The 14132-nt window shown below is 37.4% G+C and overlaps 1 protein-coding gene across 2 annotated transcripts; it reads left to right on the top strand.

Annotated features, from left to right (window-relative positions):
- The first annotated feature begins 2280 nt into the window (after window positions 1-2280).
- Window positions 2281-13545, top strand: LOC143217929 (uncharacterized). 2 transcript variants are annotated; one of them, XM_076442669.1, is made up of 3 exons: window positions 2281-2386; window positions 3685-12492; window positions 12550-13545. In XM_076442669.1, the coding sequence occupies exons 2-3, from the start codon at window positions 3996-3998 to the stop codon at window positions 12603-12605; spliced, it is 8553 nt and encodes a 2850-aa protein (XP_076298784.1). In that variant the 5' UTR covers window positions 2281-2386; window positions 3685-3995; the 3' UTR covers window positions 12606-13545. The 2 variants fall into 2 exon arrangements, with proteins under 2 accessions (XP_076298784.1, XP_076298783.1); XM_076442668.1 differs by having other exon boundaries at window positions 3685-13545.
- Window positions 13546-14132: the final 587 nt, after the last annotated feature.

Here is a 14132-nt window from a genome sequence, read left to right as displayed (position 1 = left end):
TTCGAATGAGCCCTCACACAGCCCAAAATTTGCTCAAATAAGGACACTAACTGAAAACCAGCAAACCCATGTTTTCGACCCAAAATCTAGTAAGATCCTAGTAAATAGCAAATATCTAGCAAATAACTAGAATCTTACTAGAAAAATGGCTCGAAACATGGGTTTGCTGGTTTTCAGTTAGTGTCCTTATTTGAGCAAATTTTGGGCTGGGTGAGGGCTCATTCGAAAGAGGAAGGTTCACCGCATGGGGCTCTGGTCATCCCATCAGTCAAAAAGTCTTTTGGAGACAGAAAAATGCATTGAAATCTGCTAGTTTTTTTCCTAGATTTTTACTCTACTTTGGACACTAATATTATTAGATATAAACATATTCTCGTTAACCTCATGACCAGAGCCCCGAGGTATTTTCTAGTTACAAATCGAGGGTAGACTACCCCCTTAAGTAGTCGCGTAAAGTCTGGGGCCCTAGGACTTTTTCGTAGTTGCGATCCTGCGACAACCTAGTTGCGTTGCGTACGGCACCTATCGGAAAATTCGGCAATACGCTCGGAGTGGGGGGAACCAGGATCGATGCGTTCCGTCGATGCGGATCGAGGAACCACTGTCGCACAGAGGCTCCTAGAGTATAGTCGCGTTTTCGCTCAAATAATCTCGTCCTTTTCCGACTACCGAATACCGCTCAGTTTCGCGTCGCGGGTGGCTTTTCCGGATCCAGCGCGGAATCTCGATCGAGGGGCAACCTTCAGCGAGGCCTAAGAAGTCCGTCGGTAGCGGCTAGAACGAATATCGTCAACGGTAAGTCGACTCTGTGATTCCTCGATTCGTTAATCGTGGTGGCTCGTGTTATTCGCGCGAGGACGACACGTGTTCGTCTCGTCCTCGGAGATTTCGTAAGAGCCAAGGCGCAGGGCGCCTCGAGCTTTCGCTCGCGTCCACCTCAAGGACGCTGTGAGCATTCGCGACAAGAGTTCCCTTAATTTCGTAAATCGGAAATCTTCCTCGGGAGTTGTGTCGGTATCGAATAGTCTCGAATAGTCTTCGGTTCGGATAGTCGGCGACGGTAGAAGCGTAGGCGGAATTACGCGTGAACCGCGGCGGTCTACGCGCCTCGAATCCCGCGTACGGCCGTGGATTATCCATCGCACGTCGGCAATTTCGCTTCGTCTCGGACTCTCGCGACAGTCGTAGAAATTGCGCCGTTCATCCGCGCCTCGCGGAATCTTGTATCGACGAAGAAATCGAATATTGTACCGTAGTATCGTACGTCCGCGATAGAATCAAGATCGACTAACGCGCTCAGCGAACGACCATCTTCCGCTAAAGTGTACAAGGAGCGCGGGCTCCCGGTTCGCGGCCTCGTGGCCGCTCGCCTGTATCTTTTACTTTCGTGACCATTAAAGACCTAGAGCCAATTCCGTATTGTTGATTCTTGACCTGCGAGATCCGTCCTGCCGTGAGGGCTGTCCCCGTTACTTCCTGCGCTCGAACCATCTGGCCGTTCGCGTCATTATTTCAGACCGCGTTTCGTGGAGGCTTGACTCTCGGACTCGGCTTCACCGAGCCCGAGGTCACCATCGTGTTTCGCGTGGTATTTTCTAATACCTGGCGCCCGAACTATCATCGCGTTGTTCGTTCAAGCCTCCACCGAGTTCCGCCTTTGCACCGAGAGGACCGTGTCCGCACGGCCGCGCACGGCCTGGCCTCAGAGCCTATAAAATCTCGGGGTTGACCGTTTTTCGTCGGCCATAAAACCGCTCGAAAAAGGGCCAACGTCGCAACATATGTACATAGACTCGTCGCTCGGTCTTCGTTTCCGAGATATTTACAAAAAAACTTTAAATAAAAAAGAAAATCGAGATTACGAGTACAGTTTGTTCTGCAAGTTTTAATGCAGGATACTCAAACATAAGATATTACAATAATATCTTGAACATTATGCTGATCATTTCCAAAAATAGATCGATACGTTTATCGAAAGTATAAAGTCTTTTAAATAAAAATTCCGCGATATAATGACTGTAACGATGAGACAGATCTTTATGCAAAATAAAAACTTTGTACCTGAATTGCAGTGAACCGGAGTGCGCGCTACTGCTTTGCTACACTACATTTGGAGATGATATCTTCAAATACTGCAAGTTTTTTTCAGAAAAATCCGTGACCGTAAGACCGTAGACTGGTCATCAGAGAGGGGGTATATCATCTCTCCACGATATCCCCCATCACTGCTCCCGGTCCACGATTCTGGCATCACTGGACCACTGCTTCGTTGGCTTGTGTCGCGATTAGACGTTTTGACTTGCTTAAGACCCAAGTACTTTTGTGAACGTAGGCGGACGAGACGGACAACTAGCGAGAAGATATCCGCTGTCGATATCCGCCTTTGGTAAGCCCTAGTCAGATCTCCCTTTAATATTGCAGTTCATTGTTTCACGTTGGCTCGGATAGCTCTTTAGCGGGTTCGCGTTGTCGTTGCGGAAATTATCAACGTGGCTTCGAGAATGCCGGCACTCGCGAGAACGTAGAGTCGCGAGGGGTACGAATCCGTTGGTCGGCGAGCACACGTGGAAGAATATTATTTAGCGAAAGACCCGTGTGCCGTCGTTTATTTCACATCAGCCTCGTTCCGTTCCACGGTGGGACGCACAGTGGATTGAAACGCGAACAACGCGGACAAAAATCATTTCTGAAGCTACTTCTAAGTTTAAATTAATAAAAATGGTACAGTTTTATAGCTTTTGAGGTGCTGAATTCAAATTAATAATCAGATTTTGTTTAAATCCAAACCCATAAAAGTTATAGAAGGTTTCTTAGAAACGGTTTGCTCGAATTTGGATGTACATATTATTAATTGTTTTATTATTAATAATGATATATTTTTAAGTTATTATATACTAAATTCTGTATAATTTACTCGATGTTAATCGCCGGACCATATCCCATAGTCATCCCAAAAGGTTGTTATAGCAGACAAAAAACGCGCAAGTGTTCATTGTATACAGGGTGTCCCAGCTAACTTGACCACCTTGAATATCTTTGTTGTTTTTAAAGATACGTCAAATGTCTGAAGGACAAAGTTGAATGGTAAAATGGTGCTCGTAAGATACCAACAAAATTTTTTTTTCATGTAATTTTTTTAGAGATATGAAGGTCACCTTCATTTTTTTAATGGAATGAGGTATTTCTTAATACATCAATCGATGAAGCTGGATATTCGTTATAAAAAAGTACTAACCTATGTATGTCGAAAAGTTAGTAGTTCAGGAGATATTTCAATTTAAAAAACCCTAAAATACCATGATTAATGATTAGAGCAATGAGCACTTTGCTTACTGGGTGCGTACCAACACTGTTACGCTCATAAATAGCGTCCAAACTACATAACACTTCTTTAGCACTTTCATTTGTCTTTACTAAACTAATTGTAAGTAATGAGTCCGACAAATATTCTATGATAACATTTTTGGCGACATTATCAGCCCGAATCCATTCCGTATTTAGCTTTTGCGGAGCGTTGTCAATGGCGAATTCTGAACTTCCACACACTATATTTTTTGCCGTCGAATGGTTTGACATTCCTTTCCTTTTCCTTTGTCTTATTTGAGTTTCTTAAATTCACTGTGTCTATGCACGATATTTAACACACGGCAAACTATCTCACAACGTAATTCTTTTCTTTTTCAGGAAATGTTTGTTGCACACAACGTAACTAGGTACACGACGTAATACGGTAACGTATTACTGGTAACTATTACGGCAACGTAACCTGGGTCCATAACTTGTTGGAATATCGGGTATACCATCAACTACATTCTATTGTAACATCAAATAGAATTTATTCTAAGTAATATATCTCTGAAGTCACGTTGTGACGCACGTCCTTACTGTTTCGAGAAAACTCGACACGAGTGAGGATCGCTACGAGGTGCCAACGAAGTAACAATAAATTGTTTTGCCAATTTATTTCTTAAATAAGTTCCAACAAGGGTGATATCATGGCACTATTTACTGTTGCTCATTGTACAGGGAAGGAAAAAATAGATCATTCACCTCTTGAAAAAATTGATAAATCAAAAATAAAACTCTTTTCTACAATGATGTTACTAGGATTGCAACTATATTGTATAGAAAACGGAGATACTTCATTTCCACTTGATAAAAGGAAGGAGCTAGCTGAGAAGATAAAAAATAAGATTAATCAAATGACAAATGATCTACTCCGAAAAGATGCTAAGGAGTTTAAGATTCTCGGGCTTGCATTACTTGATTACGAGTCGACACTAAAAGAAGGTCAATTTTCACTAGAGTTCAATAAGTCTTTAGCAAAGGCTATTATTTACTATTACAGGAAACTAGCATTAGGAGACCTAAGACCGCTTGATACAAAATATATGACAGGACCTACAAAAGATCAGTATAGGTATATAACTACGGTAACATCAGTACTAGATGATTACTTTGATGTAAGGAGAAATTCAAATTCTCTTTATACGATATCTCGAGGAATTGGGTCGATTTTAGAAAGTATAAAAGTTGAAGGGACAACTGCTGGTGAAAAAAGATTAGCTGTACAAGAAGCTCTTCGTCGTAGTGGCGAATACCTGAAGGGTACAAAAGACACTCCGAACTTGGACTATAAGCTCGGAACAGAGTTGAAAATGGAAGGCATACCGGTTGTAAATTTAATTACATTTAGAAATACGTTAATACATAAACATTTATTTCCTCTGATAGAAAACGAAACAGTTGATAAAATCAGTGAAGATTTAACTGTTGTTAAATATATTATTAATAATGAAATAGACAAATTGACAAGTGAGTTTATTAGCCGTATCATTGATCAAAATTTCAAGAAAATCCAAGTCTTTTATGAGTCTTTTAAGGATATTTTAAGCATAAAAATGCCAGATAAATGTATACCTGACATTGTTTCGGCTCTTGAATCAATAAAGAAAGGAAATAGTTATATGTCTCTGACAAACAAGGATAAAGCGTTAATAGATGAGATTTATGAAAATGCTAAACAGATAGATAATCTGGGCTTTCCTTCAAGGGAAACTAATAACAGTGAGTTTATTAGGTTTATCATTGATCAAAATTTCGGGAAAATCCAAGATAAGTCTTTCAAGAATATAGTAAAAAATAACGATAAATTAAATATGACAGATGAAAAAAAATCTATACGTGGCATTATTTCGGCTCTTGAATCAATAAAGAAAGAAAATAGTTATATGTCTCTGACAAAAAAGGATAAAGCGTTAATAGATGAGATTTATGAAAATGCTAAACAGATAAATTCTTCAAGGGAAACTAATAACAGTGAGTTTATTAGGTTTATCATTGATCAAAATTTCGGGAAAATCCAAGATGAGTCTTTTAAGAATATAGTAAAAAATGACAAGAGTTTAAATATGACAGATAAAAAAAAGTCTATACCTGACATTATTTCGGCTCTTGAATTAATAAAGAGAGAAAATAGTTATAAGTCTCTGACAAACAACGATAAAGCGTTAATAGATGGGATTTATGAGAATGCTAAACAGATAAATCCTCAGCGCTTTCCTTCAAGGGAAACTAATAACAGTAACAAACCAGTGAAAAAGTACTGGGCTTCATCACTTGCAGAAGCTACTAAGGATTCTAATACCATAGAGAAGTTACGTAAAAAGGTTGGGACTGATGTAATTAAAAATGTTAAAGGAGTAGAGTCAAAAGCAATTCAGATATTATTTGATGGAATAATTGAAGGAATAGATGGTAAACCGCGTAATCAACCATTACAATTAGCACTCGAACAATATCTTCTAAACAAACAGGTCCAAAAAAGCGATGCAGCAGAAGCAATAAAGCATTTAGAAAACTTCTATTCAAAGAAAATAAAATCTGAGTTTTATTTGTTGAAAACACTGAAGAACGACTACGCAATCTGGTCTCAGATTCTTAATTTGTACGATGTAGTACAAAGACATGACGATCTTGTGAACACGCGAAGCAAATATCAATGGAAAGCAGCAAGAATGCGTAATTACCTTTCACATGGTAGTACACTTGTTACTATTGAAGAAGATACTGCGTTCACAAAAGATTTTGCCAAGTTGGTAAGGGAAGCATTTATAGGTGAATTAGAAAAAGTAAAAGCTATTACAATGGAAACAATTGAACAAGCGATTGAAAGGGTTATATCAAACGAAGGAGTAATACTTCCTAAAGAAGTATTAGAAGTATTAGGAAGAGTAAGAGTTTTAATTTGTGGTGGTACTGGCCTGTCTAGAAGACGTAGGTCTGTAAAGAGTTGCTTAGAATGGAAAGAAATAGACAAATTTAGTAAAGGAGCTACAAATAGAGATCCTGATAACATTATAATAGATAGTAAAAAGTTTATTGAAACTATCTCAAATGAACGTGGGGCAAATAAGGAAAAGTTTTCTAATTTCATTGCTTTAGCAAGTGAAAGTGAAGTTATAGGTGACTATAAAGATAAGGTGAACATGCTCACGAATAATCACAAGTACATTAGTCATTTAAATAGAGCAGGAAAAGTCAGTGGTATGGTTATGCATGGAATGATTGCAAAAGATATGATTGGTGCTGTATTGAGGGAAGATTATGTAGGTGTTGCGAAAGTTTCAGGTTTTCTTGCTGGTAGTTACGGATTAGCAAAAGTTGCAGATGTAGCATCTAGGAAAGGGGCAGGTTTTATGTTAAAAGGCAAACCATTGCTTGGTAAGTCGCTAAGGTTTGCCTCTCCATTTATTGCAAGGGGACTTAGTGCTTTTGTTGCATATGATTTGTATAATCAAGTGAAAGAATATCAAAAAGGTAATAAAGATGTTTTAGTTCCTATCATACTGAATAGTGCGCAGCTTGGGGTAGATGTTATTCTAGTTGGACTAGAGATTGGAGAAGTAGCAGGAGTAGCATCATTGCAGGGAATTTCTGCAGCAGCTGGTCCTGCAGGAATAATAGTAGCAGCTACAATATTTGTAGTATATGATGGTATAATGACAGTACAAACAGTTCAGAAAATTGATGAGCAAATTGACCTAACTGGATGGGAAATGTTTAGTGAAGGGTTGCGTGCTTTTTTTGTTATACAACCTTCGGAAAAAATCGAAAGGTTAATCGAAGAGAAAGGAGCAAATAATGCAGCAGTCAACCTTACGATAAGCTATCTTGAAAGTAATCCGGACATTCAAAGATATGTTTTCCCTAGTATAAGGGTTGTTGAACATGACAGCGAAATAATTTTGGATAATGTAGTGTTGCTAGATCAAAAGAGATATGATATAAAATGGAGTAGAACAAGGCCAGATGTTTTAAAAGAAGTTGATTTGTTTTGTCTACCTAAAGGGAACTGGGAATCTGTTTCAACGAATGGAACTTATTACTGCGATGGTGCGATTGGTGTAGAGTATAAAAATAATAGGACTGGAAATTATACCTTGATAAGACTTGGTGATGGTACGGATAGAGTAAAGGGCTTTCAAGAGAGTAGCAATATTTTTGTTTTAGGTGATGGGCATAAAGAAATGACTGGGGGAAATAAAGATGATGACTTTAGTTTTGAAAACAAGAGTGATAATGCACTTGTAGATAGAGAAATTAAAGGTTCTATAGATGGGGGTGGAGGAATTAATACAATTGATGTTGGTAATCTCACTCCACATGATGAGGGAAGTAACGGAGGAGGTAGGTACCAAATGTCTGCTGATTTTCGTCAGGGAATTTTAAAAGATACATCTAATGTTGCTCTTCATATAAGTAATATAAATAAATTCTTGGGGAGAAGAGATAGAGTAGATCATGTGGTACCTGCCTGTGATACTAAGTTTATGGATGGTAAAGGAGGAGAAAATAAAAATTATTTAGATAGCATTACAATTCCAAAAGATGATGCATGTTTTTATGATACTAACATTGTAGTTAATCCTTACACTAAGGTTACTAATAGTGCAATTAATGGTAACTTTAGTTATTTTGTAAGAGGAGAGAAGGGAAAGGAAGCATATATTGATTTAGGTCGAAATTCACAAAGTAACAATGCGTTTGTTTTTAACTACACACTAACAGATATTGCTGCTATCGATATATCTGAGGGAAATATAACTTTTAGCTTTGTAGAAGAATTCTACAAAAGAGAAAAGAAAATAAATGTGGATAGTAGTTTTCATTTAACTGTTAGTGGTGCCGATGAAAACACAACTACGTATAATCTAATTGATAGTACCAAAATTGTAATGGGTAAGCCAAATATTGTGTATGCAATACAAAACACAGAAAAGTCAATTGACAGTCTCGTGAAAGACTACTCTTCTATAGCAGAACGGTCACAAATGTATGTTATTGTATATTCGAACGGTGAAGTTCTTACAATTGGACATAGTCATGATGATATATTGATGAATGAACCTAAGGCAAGAGTAACTCACTTAGTTGGTGGCAGTGGTGAGAATTTATATGTTGTTGCTTCAGGTTATGAAAAATTAACTCTTGCAAAGCTTCCAGTTCCTGATGTGATAATTTATGATTTTGATCGAGAGAACCAAGTACATACTTTGGATCTACGTAATATAAAGGAACAAATGATACAGGATATTGATAGAGAAATCAACACACAGGTTAGTAAAATTAATAGTGATTTACTGATTAATTTATGTCTTGATGATGCATCTAAAAAGGAGGTAGTTAAGATAAGATTAAAAGGTGCATTAGAGAATAATTGGTACAAGAGAGTAAATATAGTAATCGATAGCATATTCGTAATCGAAGAGATTCTAGAAGAATTTGAATTAACTCCACAACCTTTAATTTTCGATGATAATAGTAAAACTATTTATGTGATAAGTCCAAAAGATGTGGCGGAAGGAAACAAGATAAGAGTAAAGAAAGAGATAGGAGATTATACGTTTGCTCGTGATAACGATGCTTTAATTATAACCAACTCTTTGAGTTCTAGTGCTGATAAAAATAACCTTTCTATTATTATATTAAATGATTTTTATTATGAGAAAAATCAAGACAAGATGCTGACTCTAAAAATAGAGTTTAATGATCAGAAGATATTTTTACGGAAGGACAAGAAAAGGATAAGTAGTGCTGGGAACTTTAGTGAATTAACGAAGAAAGTTGATATTGACAGCAATGACGCTGTAATGTATGAGATACAGAAACAAAAACTGTTTGAAGCAATCGAGAGAAATAATATTGGTGATGTCAAGGAGCTTATTAATCATGGTGTTAGTATTGATGCTAAAAACAATGATGGGCAGACACCATTGCACTATGCTGCTAAGAGTGACAAGCTAGAGGTGGTAAAATACCTTATAGAAAAAAAAGGTGCTAATGTTAATGTAAAGGATAATGATGGGCAGACACCATTGCACTATGCTGCTAAGAGTGACAAGCTAGAGGTGGTAAAATACCTTATAGAAAAAAAAGGTGCTAATGTTAATGTAAAGGATAATGATGGACAAACACCTTTGCACTCTGCTGCCAAGAGTGACAAGCTAGAAGTAGTAAAATACCTTATAGAAGAAGAAGGTGCTAATGTTAATGTAAAGGATAATGATGGACAGACACCTCTGCACTCTGCTGCCAAGAGTGACAAGCTAGAAGTAGTAAAATACCTTATAGAAGAAAAAGGTGCTAATGTTAATGTAAAGGATAATGATGGGCAGACACCTTTGCACTCTGCTGCTAAGACTTGTAGGCTAGAGATAGTAAAATACCTTATAGAAGAGAAACGCGTTGATTTTAATGTAAAGGATAATTATGGCATTACACCTCTGCATTATGCTGCTATGAATGATGGACTAGAAGTAGTAAAATACCTTATAGAAGAAAAAACAGCTGATATTAATGTGAAGGATGGTTCTGGAATGGTGGTTTTGCACTATGCTGCTGCTGGAAATAATATAGAGGTAGTACGATACCTTACAGAAAAGCAAAACGCTAATATGAATGTAACGGATAATGCTGCCGAGACACCTTTGCACTATGCTGCTCAGAGTGGCAAGCTAGAAGTAGTAAAATACCTTATAGAAGAAAAAGGTGCTAATGCTAATATAAAGGATAATGAAGGGCAGACACCGTTGCACCATGCTGCTAACAGTGACAACCTAGAAGTAGTAAAATACTTTATAGAAGAGAAACACATTGATTTTAATGTAAAGGATAATTATGGGATTACACCTTTGCACTATGCTGCTGATCATGGTAAGCTAGAGGTAGTACGATACCTTATAGAAGGGAAAAACGCTAATATTAATGTAAAGGATAATGCTGGGCAGACACCTTTGCACCATGCTGCTGATCATAGCAAGCTAGAAGTAGTAAAATACCTTATAGAAGAAATAGGTGCGAATGCTAATGTAAAGGATAATGCTTGGCAGACACCATTGCACTGTGCTGCTAACAGTGATAATCTAGAGTTAGTGAAATACCTTATAGAGAAAGACGCTAAGATTGACTTGAAAGGTAATGGTGAATTACCCTTAGAGATTCTGGAAAGAAGAGGTCATAGAAGTTTAGCAGATTCCATTATTAAAGAATTAACAGAGAGATTGTTTGATGCAGTAAAATATGATGATTTTGGTGAAGTTCAGGGTCTTATAAATCAAGGAGTTAGTATTAAGGTCGAAGATAGTGACGGACAAACACTTTTGGCGTATGCTGTTAGTAATGGTAAGCTAAAAGTAGTAAAATACCTTGCAGAGAAAGGTGCTGATGTTAATGTAAAGAATAAATATGGTTCACCACTTTTGTTCTTTGCTGTTATGTCTAATATGGAAGAAATAGTAAAATGCCTTCTAGAGAAAGGTGCTGATGTTAATGCAACGTATTCTTCTAAAACGACAGCTTTGCACGATGCTGCTTTTTATGGTAGGGTAGAGATAGTAAAATACCTTGTAGAGAAAGGTGCTGATGTTAATGTACGGGATGATTACGGTAGAACATCTTTGCACTATGCTGCTTACAGTTCTAAACCAGAGGTAGTGAAATACCTTATAGAGAAAGGCGCTAAGATTGACTTGAGAGCTGATGGTGAATTACCCTTTGAGATTCTGGAAAGAAAAGGTCATAAAAGATTAGCAGATTCCATTATTAAAGAATTAACAGAGAGGTTGTTTGATGCAGTAAAATATGATGATTTTGGTAAAGTTCAGGGTCTTATAAATCAAGGAGTTAGTGTTAACGTCAAAAATAGTGACGGACAAACACTTTTGCAATATGCTGTTAGTAATGGTAAGCCAAAAATAGAAAAATACCTTGTAGAGAAAGGTGCAACACTTTCGCACGCTGCTGCTAGGTATAATATGCAAGAGATAGCAAAATGCCTCGAAGAGGAAGGTGCCGATGTTAATGTAAAGGATAGTTCTGGTGTTACGACTAATAAACTAAAAGAGATACTAAAGGAAGGTGCTGATGTTAATGGAAAGGATTATTCTGGTAGTACACTTTTGGGCATGGCTGTTTGGTATAATATGCAAGAGATAGTAAAATGCCTCGTAGAGAAAGGTGCCGATGTTAATGTAAAGAGTAGTTCTGGTTCAACACCTTTGTTCTCTGCTGGTTTGAGTAATAACCCAAAGCTAGCAAAATACCTTATAGAGAAAGGTGCTGATGTTAATGTAAAGGATAATTTTGGTTCAACAGTTTTGCATTATGCTACTCAGAATCAAATGTCATATATGGTAGAATGGCTCGTAGAGAACGGTGCTGATATTAATGTAACCAATGATCGTGGACAAACACCTTTGGATTTAGCTCGTGTTAACAGATTTAGTGCTTCTGTATATTATTTAGAGAAAAAACTTAATGAAAAACGAGAAAAGCGTCCACAACGCAAACGTCGTCATCATCATGGAGATCGTAATCGTCATCACTCATCGCATAGGCCTCTCACTATAGACTCAAGTAATCAACCTGGAATAGCAACAAGCAATGCAGGTCAAAAATCTTCATGGATAAATGATTTAGTTGGTTGGGTAAAAAACTGTATAGGTGGGCTATTAGGTTCTAGAGCTGCTCTGCCTGAAACTTCAGCAAATTATTCTAAAACAGCAAAAAATTATGGTAACCAGTACACTAGCCAATTTAGCAGTGAAGTTTGTATCAATAACAATGTTGGTTTAGGATTTTTCTTATTACAAAGTTTCCTAGATAAAAAATATCCTCTTCCTAAGTTCTGTTCCTTGACCTATGAAGAAGCTCTAGCTAACACAATGAATATCGTAGGAGAATTTGAAAAGACACTTGAAAAAACAGCTAAACAATGTGGTGTGTTAATAAAAGATGTTAACTTTTTTAAAGTATATTTAGATATGGCAGACCATGTGTGGAACGAGAGGTATTCTCAAATCCCAAATACTTTATATTCAGCTGCAAAAGAAGCTTGTCCGAAAAATGAGAAGTTTCTGAGTATTTTAAAAGGCAATATTGAAAAGATGCTAGATAGGCAGCAAACGGTTAACAGTAATAATCACGAGCAAGGTATAGCTAATGTGGATAATAAAATACCTCCATTTTCACTTAATAGCATTGTTGTAGAACCTGCGAATGACATAGGCTTGATAGGGGTTACTTGTGCAGATCAAGTTGCTTAATCTCATCCAAAAAAGAAAGGCCGGTGATTTGAGAGATAACATCAATAGAGACACCGGTCATAGAACACCATTGATGCTTCCTCATGCAAAAGGTAAATATAGGAGCGCACGATTTTTTATAGAAAAAGGTGTAGATTGTAGAAAGTATACTAGTGATGGTTCTCCTCTCATCTATGCCGTCCATGAAAAAGAGGGTAATGAGTTTACAGAATTTTTATTGAAACGTATAGAAGTAAAAGAAGGAAGAGGAGCATTGCTGGAGTATATGCATTGTAGTGGTGCTAGTATGAGACGTACTGCACTACATTCCGCTTGTTTTGATAAAAATTATCCTATGGCTAAGCTTCTCTAAGAGCATGGAGCAGGTCATAGAGTAAGGGAGATGAAGAAGGTCTTACACCTTATTATCTTGTAACAGGGAGTTCACACGTTTGTAAGAAAATAATAGTTGCATTGACATTGTACGTGTCCCTGAATATGCGCACTGGTTCATTTTTTTCTATAGAAAAACTAAATCTCTCGATATTTAAGAAAATGTATGTGTCTTGACTGTGGCAGCACTCTCGCGCCGCCCAATATTTGTCGAACTCCGCTACATGCTGCCGAATAATGAAAATTACGCCTCGAAAACGCAAAAGTAGGCTATTTTTGGAGCTGACCGCAATTGGTGGGTCTTTTATCTATCGATTGCAGGGGTTGAAACGGTTCTGAAAATAACTGTTTGAAACTGTTATATAACGGTTCTGACTGAAACAGTTATGAGAACCGAAAAAATTTTATAACAGTTATGAGAATATCGGTTACCGTTACGGTTCTGAAGAACCGATATTATTTCGGTTCTGTAACTGTTATTTTTCGGTCCTGGATTTCGATTCTGGATTTCGGTTCCGCATTTCGGTTCTATCATTCTGTATTCTGTATTGTGTTCGGTCAGTTCGGTCTTATACAGGGTGTCCCAGAACAAGTGTCGTTCCTTGAAATAGGAGGTTCCTGAGACCATTCTAAGAGACATTTTCCTTTGCACCAATGTCAACTGCGGCTTTGTTTAGGAGTTATTAACGAAAAACACGGACCAATCAGAGCGCGCCCTGGGCCGCCGCGCCGTCAAGATGCGATGTCACGGCGTACCGCGACACTCGCTTGCCGGCGCGGCTTGGCGCGCCGGGCCATGGTGCGCTCTGATTGGACCGTGTTTTTCGTTAATAACTCCTAAACAAAGCCGCAGTTGACATTGGTGCAAAGGAAAATGTCTCTTAGAATGGTCTCAGGAACCTCCCATTTCAAGGAACGACACTTGTTCTGGGACACCCTGTATATTTATTAGGTAAGTAGATATTTTTCGTTATTTATAATTTAAACAATCTTTAAATAAATATAATTTTTATAATTTATTCCTATATTCGTTATTTAAATTGTTATTTCAATAATTTATTGTTAAAATGATTATTTAAACAAATTTTTGTATAATTTGTTTCTATATTCATTATTTGAATTGTTATTTCAATAATTTATTGTTAAAATAATTGT

Source organism: Lasioglossum baleicum, chromosome 18 (assembly GCF_051020765.1).
Source record: "Lasioglossum baleicum chromosome 18, iyLasBale1, whole genome shotgun sequence".
Classification (NCBI taxonomy): domain Eukaryota; kingdom Metazoa; phylum Arthropoda; class Insecta; order Hymenoptera; family Halictidae; genus Lasioglossum; species Lasioglossum baleicum.
This window is presented reverse-complemented; position numbering and strand designations above follow the sequence as displayed.